At 54.3% G+C, this 18230-nt stretch overlaps 1 protein-coding gene across 2 annotated transcripts in view; it reads right to left on the bottom strand.

Moving 5' to 3' along the window:
* Positions 1–7176: 7176 nt before the first annotated feature.
* The window catches only part of KLHL26 (kelch like family member 26), a 16751-nt gene continuing 5697 nt past the window's right edge, over positions 7177–18230 (bottom strand). The window contains exons 1-3 of one of the 2 annotated variants that reach the window (XM_027907201.1): positions 13729–14507; positions 11741–11923; positions 7177–8794 (exon numbers count right to left, since the gene is read on the bottom strand). In XM_027907201.1, the coding sequence (XP_027763002.1) occupies positions 7213–8794; positions 11741–11922 (1764 nt within the window). In that variant the 5' untranslated portion in view covers position 11923; positions 13729–14507 and the 3' untranslated portion in view covers positions 7177–7212. Of the gene's footprint in view, positions 8795–11740; positions 11924–13728; positions 14508–18230 lie in introns of those variants that run through there. The other variant, XM_027907200.1, reaches the window with a different exon arrangement.

Below are 18230 nucleotides of genomic sequence, written 5' to 3' on the forward strand. Positions count from 1 at the left end.
TGGCACTGTCCCCATCCATGTCCCCATCCATATCCATGTCCCCATCCATATCCATGTCCATGTCCTGGTCCCTGGCACTGTCCCCATCCATGTCCCCATCCATGTCCCCATCCATATCCATGTCCCCATCCATGTCCCGATCCACGTCCCTATCCATGTCCTGGTCCCTGGCACTGTCCCCATCCGTGTCCCCATCAGTGTCCTGGTCCCTGGCAGTGTCCCCATCCATGTCCCGATCCCAGTTCTTATCCCTGTCACTGTCTGTCCTGGTCCTGGTCCCTGGCACTGTCCCTGTCCCAGTCCTGATCCCTGTCCCGATCCCTGTCCTGATCCTGGTCCCAGTCCCTGTCCCTGTCCCTGTCCCAGTCCTGATCCCTGTCCTTGTCTCGGTCCTGATCCCAGTCCCTGTCCCCATCTCCATCCCTGTCCCCGCTCCTGTTCCTCTCCCCATCCTCATCCCCGTTCTTTTTAACAGAGAGAAAGTGCACACTTGGCTTTTCAGTGCCACTCTGCCCCTGAAAGGTGCAACGTGCCATTCACCAAGTGCCTGTTCCAGTCCCCAAATCCTGTCAGGCCTGAATTATCCTATCAAAGAAATTGGCCCCCTGCTCTCCCTTCCACTCTCACCTTCGTCACCTTGGTTCAGTGAGTTCAACTGACTTAACTGCACGTTTCTAAGCATTTTCCACCCCTGTTGTAATTATCCACCACTCCAGGGCTGGGATGCACCATCCAGTCCTCACTCCAGGAGCTGGACGAGCCTCAGAGTCAGGTCCTGCCCTGAATTCCAGCTGCCAACCTGCACTTCCAAGTTTACAACAGGGGCTGAGATACCATCAGGGGAAGCAGAGCTGGGTCTGACACCATCCCTGGCAGGCTCAGCCCCTCCTCCCTCCCCCCTGACAGATGTTAATCCAACCACTTCTTGCATTTTTCACCGGGAACAAACACCCGGCAGGTCCATCCCTAGAAACCCCCCTCTGGCTGTGTACACGAACAGCACATGACCTGCACAATCGGCCCCGGCAGGCTAAAAGCACATAAATCACCAAGATTTAACACCCAGATACCGATTCTCCACATTGTTCCTGCTCCAGGGGCGAGACAATGATAAATAAGGGGTTGAGTTATCCTGGATTTCCTCCCATCCCGGTGATATCCAGGCCCAGCTGCCACTCTGCCTCTTCCACAGGATTAAGTGCCTACGATGGAACTTGATAAATTTTCCCCCTCCTGGATGCGCTGAGGTGGGAGCAGAGTGAAATCCCCCTCTCCTGGTTCCGGGGAAGGAATGCAGATGGCCAGGGGGGCGAGGGCTGGGGGGGTGTGGGGGGGGAATTGTGGCTTCCTCCCTCCAGAAACTCCCAGTTCTCATTGTTTGCAGCTTTATCAGCTCGAGTTCCAGCCTGACCCCCACTCTGCTTCCCTCCTGAAACTCCCCCTTTTACCCCAAACTTCTCTTCAAGGGCCCTGGTGGTTGCTGGAATTCCTCAGCCCCTCCCGAGCTCCAGATTTTTGGGTGGATCTGGAGGGGGGGCCCTGCAGATGATGTAAAATAAACCCCCAGGGCATGAAGGCACTGGCAGGGAGGTTGCAGTGCCAGCTTTGCCCCTTCATTCCCCCCCCACACCCCGGGGGGAGATTATGCCATGCCTTGGAAAACCTGGTGGGCTCTCTGAGCCCCCCCAAACCTCCCCCTCCCTCCTCCCAAATAACCCAAAATCCCCTTAAACCCCTCCTAAAACCCCTCCCCCAACTCCCCATGACCCCCCTAAAACTCCCTTCAACACCCCTCAGACCCTTCCAACACCCCAAAACCCCCTTTGAACGCCCTTTTTTGCAGTTCCAGGTAATTCCTGCCTGAAATCCTGATGACCATCTGAATACCCCCTGAATTTCCCACCCCACACGAACAAGGGGTCACACCTCGGTGGGGAGATGGGGGGGGGGGGGGGGGAGCAAAGCTTTGCTGCCATCAAACCTCCAGGCTCTGCAGGGGCCTCTTGGAGAGCAGCAGAGCCAGAGTCACCCACAGGGGCTCTAATTGCCGTCCTGCAAAAGCCCTGGAAGGAAGGGAACAACTTGTTTTTGCCTGTGGAAAAGGGGAGGTTCTCCCCTGCTGGAGAGCTGGCCCGGGGTCAGCTCTGATGGTCGCTCACGGGACGGCATTTCTAGGTTAACACTAACCACAAAAAATGGGGAAAGAGCGTGGAAATCATGGAATCCCAGGACCCAAAAAACCCCCAAACCCAGGTTTGGGTTGGCAGGACCTGAAGGATCGCCCAGTGCCAGGGGTAGGGACACCTCCCACTCCACCAGGATGCTCCTTTCGTCCAAGCTGGGCCCGGACACTTCCAGGGATGGGGCAGCCACAGCTCCTCTGTCCCCCCTCAGGGAACACCAAACACACACTTCTGGCAGCGGGAACTTCTTCCTCACCCTCAACCCCTTTCCCTGAGCGTGAAAAATTACACAGCTCGGGGCACCTCGGGGCAAAACTCCTCCCTCTCCCAAACCTGGGTGAAATCCAAACATTCCTTCCAAATCCAGCTGCAAACCACTGTCCTGGAGGCACCAGCAGCGCTGGATGCCAGCACTGATGCTGCCAGGGGGTGAATCTGCACCCCGTGAGGAGGGTCAGGACCCCGGGCCACGGCAGGGAGGGCTGATTTTAAAGCCCATAATTGCCAACTTTGCAGCCCCAGATTAGCAGCCTGAGTGCAAAACATCAGATAACCACGTGTCTAAAATACCCCTTGGCTCGTTTCTCCAAGCACTGTGACTGAGAGCCATCAAGGACACCAAGGGATAAATCCTGCCCTGGCTGCTCCGGGGTTAACAGGAGCAAGGGGATAAATCCTGCCCTGGTGCAGCTCCAGTGGCTCCCAAGGCCCTGCTCCAGCTCAGGCTCGGGGCAGCCAGCACAGCCTGGCCAGCAGCCTGCACAAACAACCAAAAAAGTAAAGATTTTCAGTTTTTAAGAAGCCATGTAAACCAGTTCTAGCTAATTACAGGGGCCTGGGTGTGAAACAGCAACTGCAAAGCCTCAGGGGCTGAGCCAAGGAGCTTTAATTTCTCTCTCTACAGCTTAGAAAACCTTCTGGAAACTTTTGCTCCGACAGCTTTTCTGCTTTCCCAGAATCCCAGGATGATTTGGGTGGGAAGGGACCTTAAAGCTCATCCAGTGCCACCCTCTGTCACAGGCAGGGACACCTCCCACTATCCCAGGTTGTTCCAACCTGGCCTGGGACACTTCCAGGGATGGGGACACCCTCCACTTCATCCTCAGCCTCTGTTACAGCCCGAGGCTGCTCTGAGGTTGCCCAGCTGAACCAGCAGCTCTGGTAAAAAAAAAAAAAAACAAACACCTCAGAGGGGAGATGTTTGTGAGATATTTCGATGATCCCAGGTGAAACTCGGGAGAGCTGAGCCCTCCTTGGAAGGCAAGGCCAGCCAGCTCTGCTCCCTCCGTCTCCTGACGTGCCAACACGCCCAGACTGTGAATTTATCCAGCCACATCCACTTTTCCTGCTCCTCCAGCCACGAGTGATGAAATCCCATTCACTTCTGCGAGCAACTGGAAGATTTATTGTAAATAAAGTTCTGCACATTACACAACTGGCTAAAAATCATAATTAGAGCTGCGCTGGGGAACATGTTTTATTTATCCTGACAGCAGTCTGGCTCCAATAATCCTCCCCTGATGGATGTCCCGAAAAGTTTGCGGAGTTTCAGCAACTCCAGACCTTATCAGAGACGTGGAAGTGGGAATGCCTGGCAGGGTTTGATGTGGCTTCTCGAGGTCCCCTCACAGCCCTGTTTTCCACAGAGCAGCAGTTTTCAATCAGCCCCGGGAGCTGCTGGGAGCGTCTTCGCTCCGCGGGAACCCAAGGCAGGGAAGTTTTCCACCGCTGCTACGGCTTCCAGGGCTGCAGCACAAGAGCTGGGCCGTGTCTGGGTGAATTAGCCGGGTTCTGGGATAAGGGAGAAGTGACAGTGGGATTGGGAGCCGACAGACCCTCTGGAAAAGGGTCAGTGACACCATTAATGGGATGCAGACACTCCCGATCTCGAGCTGCTCCGCACCCTGCCAAGACTTCCAGGGCTTCCTTTCTAGTTTTTAAGCCCCATTTCGGGCCCATAAAACATCAGAGAAGACAGGAGTTGTTATCCCAGCCCTGACAGGAGTCCCCGGGGGGGGGGACACACAGCTTTGAGTGCTCCCCACCTGCTCCAGGGCATTTCCAAACCTACCAAATCAGCTTCGCCCCCAGAACGTTTATGGCTGCTCTGAGACCCATAAACGGCTCCGAGGGCAGGCAAACCTTTATCTGGCTTTGCTCATTCCCGAGGAAAAGAGGAGCCCAGGCCACTTGCTCTCCAAGTGGGGCATCCTGGGAAGTGTTTTCTCCCCTCCCCGAACTAAAGGACCAGACCCACTTATTGCCAGAGGAACAGAGGGAGGCTCCGCCCTTCACAGGGGGGGGTCAACCCCAATTTATTATCCCAAACGTTTTCGTTTTAGCCCCTGCTAAATTTAGACCGGCCGGAATATTCCTGGCCGGCTTGATGAAAAACAATTATTTACGTTGCTATAAAAAGAACCCGAAGGCTTTCCAGATCCTTTCCCAGCTCCTCCTCCCCCCCCCTCAGTGCCAGGGAGCGGGGATGGGAATCCCAGGCTAGTTTGGCTTCATGGCAGGCAACCTGTGTGTGCATTAAACACAGTTCCAGAAGGGCTCTGGGTGTCCCTCCATTGCAAAGCCAACCGGTTTACATTTATTTTTGCGAGTTTGACCCTAAAGGTGAGGCCAAACACGCTTTTCTGGGTTTTTTTCCAAGGATTTTTCTCTTCCCCCCCTTTGCCCCCAATGCACACACACGTACCTGGGAAGCTTGAAGTGAGGGATAAAGCTCAGTTCCCTCAGGGAGAGGCCAAGGATGGGTCCAGCACGTGGTTCTCTGGCCCTGAGGAGCTGCAGCTCCTGGGAAACACCTCCTGAAAAACCCAGGGATGAGAGAACACCCAAAGCACCAACTGCTGCCCCGGGAATCCTCTCGGTGGGAACATCCAGATAAAACAGGGGAGAGCATTTAAGTGCTGTGGAATCCCAGAATGCTGGAATGGTACAGGATGGAAGGGACCTTAAAGCTCACCCAGGTCCATCCCAGGGGCACCTCCCACTAGCCCAGGTTGCTCCAACCTGGCTTTGGACACTCCCAGGGATGGGGCAGCCACAGCTTCTCTGGGCAACCTGTGCCAGGGCCTGCCCACCCTCCCAGGGAAGGATTTTGTCCAAAAATCCAATCCAATCCCCCCAGGGTGAAGCCCTCGCAGGAAGGCAATGATGACAGAACGACACTCCCGTAAGAGGATTAAGTTTGTTCTGCAAATAGGAAAGCAAAGAACACTTGAATGTGTTGCCCAGCTGAGAAAGTACCGTTTTTATAAACACATGGAAGCATTAAAAAGGAAAAACCCATCATTTTGTAACTCTGAAGCTTGACTCGAGCTCCGTCTCACCCTCTCAGGAGCTGCTTGTCTCTGCCAAGCCCCTTCCTCGTGTTTCTGGCCTGACCAAATGAACAGAGCAGTCAGTTAACTGCCTGAGAGCCCAAGCGCCCACTGACTTCAGCAACAGCAAGGACTTTTCATCAGTTTATTATTGGCAAACCAGCAAACAGAGGGGAACAGACGAAATGATGCATCCCTTGACCTGCAACTGGGAGCGCAGCAGAGTTTCCCCCAGACCCACCCGGGGCTGCCCTGGCTCCACCACTCCAGAAAAATCCCTTCCAGTGACTCCCAGGCGTGGAGTTTGTGCTTCACACAGACCTCTCAGTGATTCACCAGCAAACCAGACGTTACATGTTGCCACTAAAAGGTTGCAGCCCGGGATTTCTTTCAACAGCCACTGAGAAAGGAGCCCGGGGCGCACCCCACTCGAATCGTGACACAGGTACAAAACAAAGCCCTTGAAACAGAACTCCTGACGAGAGGAGAACCTTGCAATTCATTAATCAAATTAAAGAGGAAAGATGGCTTGGAGGAGAGGCAAGTTCAGGAAGTAACAGTCCTTCGCAAAGATGGTGGAGTCATCTCAAAACGAACCTCTGGGATTGAAAACCCCCACCGCAACAACGAGGCCCTGCTCCGCTGGGAATTCCATCACTTTATCAGGCCAGGCATCTCATTTCCACCGCAAGGAAGAAAACCTTCAAGCTGATGACCGAGTAGCACCCACCTCCTTCGCTGCAGGAAGAGTTTGGATGAGCTGGTGAGAGCAGGAAGGGGAAGGTCCTGACCCACACACACTGCAGGAGCTCTTGGCCTCGGGGGTCAGCCCAGAGGGACGACTGCAGAGCTCTTATTGCCAGGGAAGCCAAGTTTTTGGCAGTTATAAAACCAAATAATCGTACCAGTCTGCACATAATCTGGCTTTCAACCATGGCTTTAGTGCTGCAACCTCTGCACGCCCCGATGGGAGGGGAATTTCTGGAGTGTCTGGAGGGGGGGGGCGAGGAATTGCAGTGAGATCCAAGCAACGAAGACCAGAGGTGTGCAGGGCTAAGGATTCCCTTTTTCAGGCAGGAATAAAAGGGAAAATCACCTTTGAAAAAAGGGAATATGCTTCCACAGTCCAAAAGCACCCGAGCTCTCGTAGCTCCCACGGTGCCTTTATTGCTTCTGGAGGTCAGTGTGTTACACAGGTTTTGGTTGGGTGGGTTTTTTTTTTTTGTCTGCTAAAAAAACACCAGACTGACACACAATGAGTTTGTTCGGTTGGTTGGCTGGTTGGTTGGTTTTTGGGAGATATTAATAAATAAAAAAAAAACCCCACCTGATCTCTTTGAAACAGACCCCAGTGCCGAGTGACCGCTGGAGCTGCCACCGTTTGCAGCGTGGAACGCCGTCCAAAAATACAAAAAGTTGGCAAAATGCACCCCCACCATTCCCCCCCCAAACCCAGTGACAAAAAAAACCCACCCAGAGAGGAGGGAGAAGAGCCCTTCCCAGCTGTAACATCTGCTCGCTCTGCCTGGCTGACGAGCGCTGCTGCCCGGGCTGCTCCTGCCAGGGCTCCCCGCGAGCAGGAGGGACCTCAGGGAGGAGGGAACGAACCCAAGCTGGTTTTCTCCTTCCCTCTCCCCCCCACACCAAACGCAGCTTTTGCAGGCAGCAAAGAGCCCAGGGCGGGGGCACCGCCGGGGTCACCTCTGGCTGGGCACCTGGGGCAGGATCACGGGGGCGCAGGCGATCCCGGCGAAGGACTCCGGGAAGTGCAGGTCCCTCTCCCACTCGTCCGTCTCGGTGTTGTAGACCTGCACGATGCTGGTGACGTTGTTGAGGTGCCAGTTGTAACCCCCCACCACGTAGATCTTCTTCTCCAGCAGGCAGCAGCCGGCCTCCGACTGCCCGGCGCGCATGGGGCTCACCGTGGTCCACTGGTCGCTCTCGGGCACGTAGTACTCCACGGCCAGCACGTCGAAGCAGCGGTCCACGTGGTCCATGCGGCCGCCCAGGGCGTAGATCCTGCCGCTGGCGCTCACCATGGCGTGCAGCACCCGCGGCTCGTTCATGGGCGCCTTGAACTCCCACTGGTCGGCCGCGGGGTCGTAGCAGTGCAGGGCCTTCTTGTCCTCCACGGAGATGCCGTACCCTCCCGAGATGTACAGCCTGTCCCCCACCGTGGCCCCGGCGTGGCCCCACGTCCTGCGCTTCAGGGAGCACACGTAGGTCCACTCGTTGTCCTTGGGGCAGTACTTCTCCACCGAGGCCAGGCTGCCCGAGCGGTTCCTGCCGCCCGTGGCGTACACCATGCCGCGCAGGACGTTGAGCTGGAACTGGATCCTGCTCTCCTGCATGGCCTGGATGCGCAGCCACTGGTTGAGGTGCGGGTCGTAGCGGTAGGACACGTCCACGGCTCCCTCCCCGCTGCGGTACTGCAGCTGCTGCCCGCCCACGATGTAGACGAAGTTGTCCAGCACGGCCACGCAGGAGTGGCTGCTGCCAACCTCCATCTCCGTGAGCTCCTTGAACTGGCGGCCGCCCGGGTCGGGCAGGCAGTAGACCTTGGAGCTGACGGTGCGGTCGTTGTCGGTGTAGGGCGTGCCGCCGAAGGTGACGAGGGACAGCACGTCCGAGCGGATGGCCGTGCGCGGCGACTGCATCTCGTGCTGCCGGAACGGCAGGATCTGGTAGTTGAAGGCCTCCAGCAGGTACTGGCGGCACAGGACGTCCTCCACCATGATGTCCAGGGTCTGCACGCTGTCCACCAGCTCCGAGGACTTCATGAGGGGGAAGCGGATGTGGCACAGGACGCGGCTGGCGCTGGCGCGGCGCGCGGGGTCGTACTGCAGCCAGCGCACGGCGGCGCGGAACAGGTCGATCTCGCTGCAGCTCTTCAGCTTGTTGCTCTGCAGGAAGAACACCAGGCGCTCCAGGGGCAGGTGGAGGAAATCCTCCTCCTCGGAGATCTGCAGGAAGTGCCTGAAGGTGAAGGCGTCCACGGACTCCTTCAGGGAGGAGAGGCTGAAGGTGGTGGCCATCTGCCCGATGTTGAGGCACGTCTCCACGCTCATGGCAGACTTGAGGAACTCCTCGCACAGCTCCACCACAGGCACCATCTGGAGGAAGACGGCGGCTCCCAGCACGTCCTGGATGCAGTCGAGGTCCAGAGTCACCTCGGCGCTGTAGGCAAAGTCTATGATGTGCTTCAGGCCCTTGGCAGACACACCTTTCAGCTCGATCACATCCTGGCTGGCCTCTCTCATCCCGCCCGTGAACATCGCCCTGCGGGTCAAGAGCACAGAGACAAAAATCCCCCCCCACCTCTTGAATAAATGATGTATCACATCGGGGTTTTATTTTATTTTATTTAACATGCTGATTCTTCTAGGGAGGATGAGGAAGGGGGGGGTGTGGGGAATAAATCAAGGCTAAGCCTCTACAAGGCAGGAGAAATCAGAGTGCGGTGACTTATACGAGGCTTGCAGTGCACTGAGGAGGAACATTCAGCTGCCAGAAAGGTTTTTCAATCCCACTGGCAGCGGGAGGAAGAAGCAGAGCACAGGACAAAGAGGCAGAGCTCCCAGAGCAGGACGTGAACGAGTATCGTGAATCCACAGCATTCAACAACAGAGGATCTGCACCAGCAGAGGCTGGGAGGGTACCCTGAAGGGTTTGGGCCTGCAGGATTTGTGAGCACAAGGAACACACCTGTGTCAGGAGGCCAGTGACCCCTGGCAGCAAAGCCTTCAGGCCTGTTATCCCACCGTGTCCCAGGGAAGGAGGGAATGGGTTAAACACTGCGGGTGCCACGCGCCTTCTGAGCAGCTCTGCTCACCCAACACAGCCTCCCCTCCAAGGTTCCCTCCCCACCACCTTAAAAAGGAGGAGCTGCAGCCCCTCCAGCAGCAGGGGGGGCTGACAGGGAATCACACACAACCAGGCAGAAAAGAGCTTTAGTTACAGCACAGCTGCAAGAACATCACTTGACCAGGCCACTGCCGAGATCAGGCCCCGGATCAGCTCCTTGGGAGGCTCTGAAATTCCACAGGAAGCAAATTCCACGCCAAGGACTGCGCCCACCCCTCCCTGAACCCGCCCTGGCAGAGCTGCAGCCCCCCCAGCCGGGGGGCTGGGGGTGTAGCTGCACATCAGGGGGGAATTTCAGCCATTTACATCCCACTTCAGCGGGTTTTGTTACGTGGGGGGGGCTCGGGGGCAAAGGTTTGCAACCCGGAGTATCGACAAGAGGGTTGTGGGGAAGGCGAATCAGGGCAGGAAGGGCTGGGACAGGGGGTGTCCCCGGTCCCTGCTGCTGCACACACGGCCCAGCAAGGCCACGTCCTACAAAAGACCTTAAAGTTGCACATTCTGGACTGGTTTTTCCACCTTTTTCCGCTGGAAAGGTAAATCCGTGGTGTCATCAGAGCTGCCTCAGGAGCTGCACCGGCTCCAAGGTGCAAGTCAGGCAGAAAAAATGCTGAACAGACCCTGCATCAACACAGGAATAAAGGACTATCTTGGGAGCGCTGACAGGAGTTCCAAGTTTCCCGTCCAAACCAGGCTGGAAAACCTGCCCCCCGTCCAGCCCAGACCCGAGAAATCCTAAATGACCTAAATAAGGAAAAATATCTGCACATGAAATCAGCTTTTCTGCAACCGAGTGTCCGGGAATCCTGTTCCCAATTATTTGCCTGTGCAGCAGATGAGAGCATTCCGCTCAAATCCCTGCGTCTCCCACGTCCCAGCCCTGATCCCCCGCCCCGGAGGACACGTGCGGGCTCTCGTGTGCATTGTTGTTGTTGTTGTTGTTGTTGTTGTTGTTGTTGTTGCCGTGCCGGAGACAAAACCATCAACCAGAATGCAATTCCCTTAAAAAGTGTTACGGCTCTGAAGTGCTGATTTACATAAATGCCTCGATTTTCGCTCTCTCCTCCCTCCCCCCTCCCGCAGAAGAAGGAGGAGAGTGTTTCCAAAAGCTGGATTATTCGTTCCCCAGGACAACCTTCCTCAGCACCACAGAAGTCACAGCGAGAAAACCCACTCAGGAATTATGTTTTAGGAGTGAAAAACAACACCTTGGCAGTGGCCCTGCACCCAGCAGGGAGGAACAAAACAGTGCCACTGGCACCTGGGGGGGCAGAGCAGCTCCGGGGTTCCTCGTGGGCCGTGTTTGGGGAGAGTGATAAGTTTGGAAGGTTTGTGATGCCAAAGGGAGACAGGAGGGAAACTGCCCAGAAAACGGGTGTGAACACGAGACAGATACCATCAGAGGAGCTGAGGAGATGGATAAAGGGATACCAGAGGGATGCCAAGGGACAGGGAAGTCCCTTGCTCTTGTTTACCTGCTCAGCAAACCAGTCTGGAAGGTTCCTACAGGTCATGGGGCTGCAAACCCCCCTGAACAGCCCTTGTCCAACCCTCCTGCAGTCTGGACCAACACCCAGTTCTGAGCCTTCCCCACCCCCAGTGCCTCCAGCAGGTCCCTCACTTCACCCTGCTCCTGGTGCTGCCCAAAAACGTCCCCAGTTCCAAGTCATTCCAAGTCAGTGGCACTGAGTGGCTCTGGGATGGGGGGACAAGGTGGGGATGGGTCACAGGATGGGGCACTCTGTGACCCTGGAGGTCTTTTCCAACCTCAGTGATGGATAAATACATACTTTCACTTCGGAGTGAATTCCCTGCTCTGCAGTTGGCTCACTCTGCCTTGACTTGGCTGCAAAAACTCATCTCGGGGGCTTCAGTTTCCTACCCACGGGAGCTGGGATGATGCTCCCGGATCTGCCAGGGAGATCACACCCACCCCTTGGTGCTCCCAGAGCCACGAGCACTGCAGACACACCAGCGTGGTGGTTAAAGGGAGCAGGAGTGTGTTCACAGTGGGCATCTCACTCCACGGGATGAGTCATTTTGGAGCCCTCACTTCCCAGCCAGCTCGGGCAGCTCCAGGGCAAAACACCCCCAACACCTGCCCAGGTGGGTTCAAGACCTGGCCTTGAACTTGTGCCTCGGCCCAGCAGCTGTAGTTGAGCAAACCTCACCTGCGTGCAGAGGGACTGATCCTGAACCTCCACCTGCCTGCAGGGAATCCCTGGGGCAAACCAAACCTCCGACGGGATCTGCGGGGCGGGATTTTTGGGATTGCGGCGGGAAGGTTGGGGTGGGGGAGGACAGGGAAACAGCAAACCAACGGGAAAGGTACGAATGCCTGCTTCCCTCTCAGATTCTCACCTGAAATAGTCACTGCAGGCAGCCAAGACAACTTTATGAACCTGAAACACTTCATTATTTATAGTGAGGATGACATCAAGCAGCTGAGCCTGAGCTCGGAGCGAGGCCAGTCCCTGCAGCAGAGTGGTGCTGTGGCCAGGAGCAGAGAACGTGCATTTCAGGGTGCTGTTCTTGTCAGCCATGCTAAAAACAGAACAAGAGAGACAGGCTGGTGTGAAATTTAAACAGTTTGAGGTATTACCTACCCAGCGTGCCGGGGGAGACACCGCCACGGGCACCGTGGGCCGCAACGCCCGTTCCCAGCTCGGCAGCACCAGCACCTCACGCTGTGCTCCCTTCTCCCAGCACAAAAGAGACCAAAAGGTTTTGGAGGGATGCTCTGGCACTGCTGACACCCCCATCCCTGCAGCACAGACGGGCTCCAGGGACTATCCAGCCATCCTAGAACCACCAAGGAACGCTGGGTGTCCCCGCGCTGAGCCCGCCCTGACCTCGCCTTCAAGCACCACACTGAGTCACAGCTGCTTGTTCTTCTCACCACCTTCCCTTCCTGCAGCTGCTGGAGCTGCTGCCGCCGCCAAGGCCGGCCCTGCCAGCCCGCTCCGCTCCTTCCCTCCCGCCTGACCCTCAGGAGAAGAGCAAAAGCAAACTTATTGCACAGCCCTGGCTGCTGTAAATAACATCAACCGCTCGAGCTGCACTGTCAACAGTCCCCTCCCAGCGTAAATATTTCCTCGCTTTTCCCAGCGCCTCTCGCACATGTTCCCCAGCGCACGGAGCAGCATCCCCAGCTCTGCTGGCCTCAGATGCACTTGCCAGCGGGGACGCCGCGTTCGGAGGCAGCGGGAGCCCCGCACGAGGGGAAGGGGCTGTTGGGTGCCCCCTGCTCCTCTGGGAACAGCTCCAGGAATAGCTGCGGGTTCCCCGAGCCCACCAAAGCGGCGCCAGCGGAGGTGGCGGATCCCAAACTCTTCTGCAAATTTAACCCAACTCCCAGTGGCTCTTCAGGATCTTCCCTCCTGGGAAGAAAATATTGCCCAGGGGATGGCCAATATTCAGGATGGGGGTTCTGTTTTCAGAAGCATCCTGCTGTTTGGTGTCTGCCTTTGAAGGGATATTTTATGGAAACGCGACATAAAAAAATCCCAGGGAGATTATACCGAGCCTGGAAAGCTGCACGAGTTGCTCCCAAATCCACAGTGGGAGAGCACACCCAGGGCTGCACTTTAAGGGCATTATTATTATTATTGTTGTTATTATTATCTAGGTGGGATAGAACTGAGGAGGACGCAGCGTGCTGGGGCTGTGCAATCCCAGGGTCTGCTCCAACCCTCCCTCAGAGCTCGGCTGTGTCATCCTGGTTTTGCTCCAACACCCCCCCCCCCTTCCTCCCCACCTCAGATCTTGGCTAAATAATCCCAGGGTGTGCTCCAACCCTCCCTCAGAGTTTGGATGTGCAGTCCCAGGGTCTGCTCCAACCCTCAGAGCTCCCGACCAAAACAGCAACGGCCACGCACAATGGCCCAAACAAACCGGGCGAGGTCAGGGAGGAGTCAGGGAGATGGGATAACAAAAAAGGGGGATGTAAACAATCCTCGAACAATGAGGAACAATGGACGGGACTTGCTCCTTGCCTAACTTATCGGGTTGCAATTTCCTGGAAGCTTTAAGGAGAGGCGAGCGAGGGGAAATCTGGGATGTTCATCAGAGCTGGGAGGGCAGCGCTCTGTGCCTGTGGCGGCTCTGGAGCTCGCTGGGATGCAGAGAGGGAACCTTGGCAGGCTGGTTCCAACTCCTCAGGCTTGGGAAGGTGCCCCAGGATCCAGCCCAGCTCCTGCTGGGATGGCTGATACGGTAGCACAGGTCCGAAATCCCTGCCCTAAAATCAAAGTGTGCTAAAGAGTCCCAGATCAGAGCACGGAGTTATTCCTTGCTGGAATAAAAAGGATTAGCAGAAGAGCAGTTGTTGACAAGACCTTTATCCGTACTCTGTGAGCCAAGAATTGTCTGTCCACTCGGGCTCTTCCCATGGAGAAAGAGGGAAGAGCTTGGAGGGAGCGGATCCTCATCGTGTCACAAACTCCTTTCACTCTCCTCCCTGGAACTTCGATCTGCTGGGGGTGAAAGGAGGAGACATCCACCAGCAGCAAGGAAATGATGTTCCCTCTGGACACAGAGCACCAGACACGGAGCAAACCCACTCTGCTCCAGGTTGGACAGGTGAATTCCACACAGACTCATCCGGGAATGGCAACTCCCGAGTTCCCTGTAACTCCATTACACTCCACCTCCTGCAAAAGTCTTCCCAGGGGAATTTCCCTCAGTGCTTGTTTTTGTGCTGGTTTCAGATGCTCCTTTTGCCAGCCTTAGGGGTTCATCCCTGCAGGAATGCTGTCACTGCACCCACAGCCCTCCAAACAACGAGCTTTACCTGCACAAATACTCCTCTTTTTTTTTCCCCTCTTCCTCAATTAACTTTTACGGGCAGTGGGAACGACCAGAGTGCAAGTTTGAAGTAAAGGAGGGGCGGGTCGACACATCTGTGTGGAATAAACGTGTCTGCACGTGAGGTTCATTTCAACAGGTAACTGTGAACAGCCACTCCAGGAAAAACTCCCTGTGCTGGTTCCTTTGTCTATTTACAGATATAGAATAAAAGGACCCGATGATTACACAATACTCTGAAGAGGGGGGAGGAAAGGAAATCAAAAGAGAAGCATTGATAATGCCCAGTTTTCTTCAGCCTGGAGAGAGGGGGGATTAAAAATAAAAAAAAAAAAAAAAAAGGAGGATTTTAAGATGAACAACACAAACTGGAAACAAAACAAAACCCACACGAAGCAGGAGAAGTGGAGAGAGGGGTTTACAGAAAACAAAGCGGGAGGAGGAGAGGTGAGAGAGCAGCCACGAGCAGTGTTTGCACGGCGGGGACAAAAAAGGGGTCTGGGCTAAGGGCAGGCTTGGCTGGACACAAGCAGGGCAGGGAAGGAGCTGGAGTGCAGAAGAGGAGCAGCAGTCGGATGTCAGAGAGTAGAAAAGCAAAACAAAACCAACAACAACAAAAAAAACACCAACCCTGAGCACAAAAGGAAGCCTTGAAAATGCGAGTGCCTTTGGGAGGCTGCCCCTATCTCAGCCCGGATCTCCCCCAGCAGAAACAGCCCGGCAGTCAAGACTTGGGAAGAGCTGCATCTCCTCCTCCCCGGAACACGCCTGGGAGATAAAAGCCTTTCCTCGCACACACCGGTGAGAAAGTGTTTATTCCGCTTCCCTTTCTGAGGGAGGCAGGGCTGGAGAGCCTCTGGAATTTTCCTTTGTCCTCGACTGAGGTCCTTCCCTTCTTGGAGCAGGGCTCAAGCGTGGGGCTGCCTCCCAAATTTATCCACTGGAAAAACGTTAAACAACAAAAAAAATTAATTAAAAAAAAAAAAAAATCACATCCCCATCAACGTCCCAGGGGCCTCCTGGCCATCCCAACGTGTTTACATGACTGAGGCCTCTGACATGGGGTGTGTTGGTAGAAAGGTGGCTGTGCAGGAGCAGAAATCCCACTTTCCACGTGGAAATAGCTGCAACAGTGAAAGGGATCTTTATATCCGTGTCACTGGCAGCCCTTGCACACGAGGCAGCTGGAATTCCACGGGCACGTTGATTCCCAAGGTGATGCCTTTTGGGCAGCAGCCTCAGAGGCTCTGACAACACCCCCTGGCACCCCAGTTCCACACAGGGACTGCCAGGGGACGAGTAATGGGATTGAGGATTTGCCTCCGAGCCGCTGCTCTGAAGCCAGATTGCTTTCAATCCTCTCCGGTCACCGCGGGATAGAGCTCAGCATGGGGTGCTGGGGGGAAAAATCAACCCAGAACCCCAACCCCAACACCGTGGATGGGTTGTGGAGATGTTCCAGCAAGGGTTAAGGGAGTGGTTGCAGCCAGACAGTGGGCAGGGAAGGCAAACAAGCCCAGAAATCCTCCTGCTGCTGCACCCGGGGCAGGAGCTCGCCCTCGCCCCGAGCACGCTGACCACAGACAGCTTTCTGAGCAAGCACCGCTCCACTTCGGACCAGAAGGGCATCTGGACACCCAAGAGGCCCCTGAAGCTGAGGGGCTGGGAGATCTGAAGGGCCACACCTCAGGAACCAGCCCAGGCACAGAGAACACCCCCGAGAACAAGCGGCCCCTGCCTCCTCCGTCCCCCCACGGCGTCACGTGGAAGCCAAGACGCCTCTCGAGCTAATGAATCATTTTTACCAAATCTGTACCGATGATTAAAAACATCAAAGCTGGAATTAAAGGCTTACCAGGCATGAGTTCGTATTTCAGCATGTTTGCAACCACTGCACAAGCGGAGAGAATTAGAGCAGGACAGATTGTAACATTTCGGTGATTGAATTAAGGAGGGGGGGAAAAAAAAAGATCTTCAGCTGCACGACTGTCTGGTGGTGTTCTCCTCCTCTCCTCGTACAGCCTGATTCCCCTTGGAAGGAGGGATGGTTTGGTGCTCTCCCTCCCAGTTCAGCATCCCCCACGTTTCCTCCTCTTTTTGGGGGGCAGGTGGTGCTGGGTGATTTTTCATCCAGGACAAACTGGAGGGGCTTGGCGGCGTTCCCGAGCGGGGCAAACTTCCAAGAGCCCAACTCTCCCCGTAAACACGAGCCCCAGAGGTGGGACCCCGCTGGGAATGGCTGGGGGACAACACAGGAAGGAGGAAAACCAAGCAGGATTTGTGTGTGTGTGTTCACATCCATCAGGGTGTGGAATGGCACAGCCCTTTTCCATGGCTGGACAAAAGCTTTGGGATTATTGCAAAACAGCCACCGAGGCACCTGCAAGGGATTTTTTTTGCGGTGAGGGAAGCAGAACTACGCCACAAAGCTGGGGAGTAACTTTATTTAGAACATAAAGTATGAATATTAAGGACCTTCTCTGAGAACCTTTGACAGGCAGCATTATAGATATTTTAATAATGCAAATCATTTAATGCCTTTAGTTTCATGCCTAAGTAAAAAAAAAAAAAAAGAACACATTTAGATTCTGATTTTTAAACTACAATTAAGACACTTAAAATCAAAACAAAAGTCAAACTCCCTCAGATAAGTCACTGGTAGCCATGGTGACTGCAATATTTCAGATCCTGAGGCTTTATATCACATGCCCAAAGGATGAAAATGAGTTTTTCAGCACTCCACACTAACGAATGCTGGGGCAGAAAGGCTGAACCCTTCACTGCTGCTTCACAGACTCTTAGTGGGACTTTGGGACACTCCCATGGCCTTTGTACCCCCCCAAAAAAAAAAAGAAATAAAGAGGTTTCCTTGAAGTTTGGGGGCTGCCAAGCACCGAGGCACAGAAAAACCTGCCCTGTTAACCTACTTACGCTCACTGTCACCAGCACCCATCAGCAGCAGCATTTCCCAGCACTTCCCCCCTCCAAATTAGCAGCCACAAGAAGCACTTAATGATCAGCAACTAATTAAATATTAACACACCCGACGAAGGGGATGTTTTCCCGAGGAACAGAATCATCCTGGGGAAAGACGCGCGAGGGGGAAAAAAAGGCGTTTAATCGATTTCTTTGTTCCCTTTCCCACCCCCTTCCCTTAATTTCTCCTATTTCTCTCCTCTGCCTCCACTCATTTTCCACTCCTCTTTCATCCAATAAGCAATAAACACGGGGAGAAAGCCTGAGACTAACACGGCCATTTAAGAGTGGCAATTTGGAGTGCTCGAATGAAGGGATCAGAAACGGGCCCGAGTTTCGGGAGGAGCAACACTTTGTGTGAAAATAATGGCCTTCTGGAAAGTGCCCCGAGTCAAATAATAATAATAATAATAAAGTTTGAAAAGCCTCCAGTCTCCAAATTTAAGGAAACTCAAGGTTTTGCAAGGGGAGAACAAGGAACGTTCGCTGCTTCAAAGAGAGAAATGGCAAAGCCCAACAGACTAAGCTTATTTTTTAGTTGCATTTCAGGGCCTGAAAACAGCACTTAAAGAAGTGTCTTTAAGTCAGGAGGTACCTGGTTCATTTTAAAGTGCTTTCTGACTCAGGTCCTACTGATTTCCTTATCTGCACCCGACTTCTCCCGAGCTGGAACCAAGGAAACCCTGCAGCCCCAAAGGTAAGGCAGTGACTTGTAGCAAGAGGCTTTTCAGTTTATTTAATTTTTTTCAAATATTATTATTTTTTTTTAACACCCTTTAGAAGTCCCAGACATTTGCAAATCTTGTGTTTTCCTTTCCTTCTGAGCTGGACTCACACAGGGCCCAGCAGACATTCTGCTCCCAGGCATCAATCAGTAGGTTGTTTGCAAGCCAGAGGGGGTGGGATTTTGGGGTTTTTGCACTAATAAAACTGGATGGCTGTCAAAAAGCTGGCTGGCCTGGTAAAACAGAGCGTTGGAGCAACAACAAAAAAAAAAAAAAAAAAAAAAAAAAAAAAAAAAAAAAAAAAAAAAAAAAAAAAAAAAAAAAAAAAAAAAAAAAAAAAAAAA

This window comes from Empidonax traillii, unplaced genomic scaffold (assembly GCF_003031625.1).
Source record: "Empidonax traillii isolate 1590-97213 ecotype Southwest subspecies unplaced genomic scaffold, ASM303162v1 scaffold1417:size190790, whole genome shotgun sequence".
Classification (NCBI taxonomy): domain Eukaryota; kingdom Metazoa; phylum Chordata; class Aves; order Passeriformes; family Tyrannidae; genus Empidonax; species Empidonax traillii.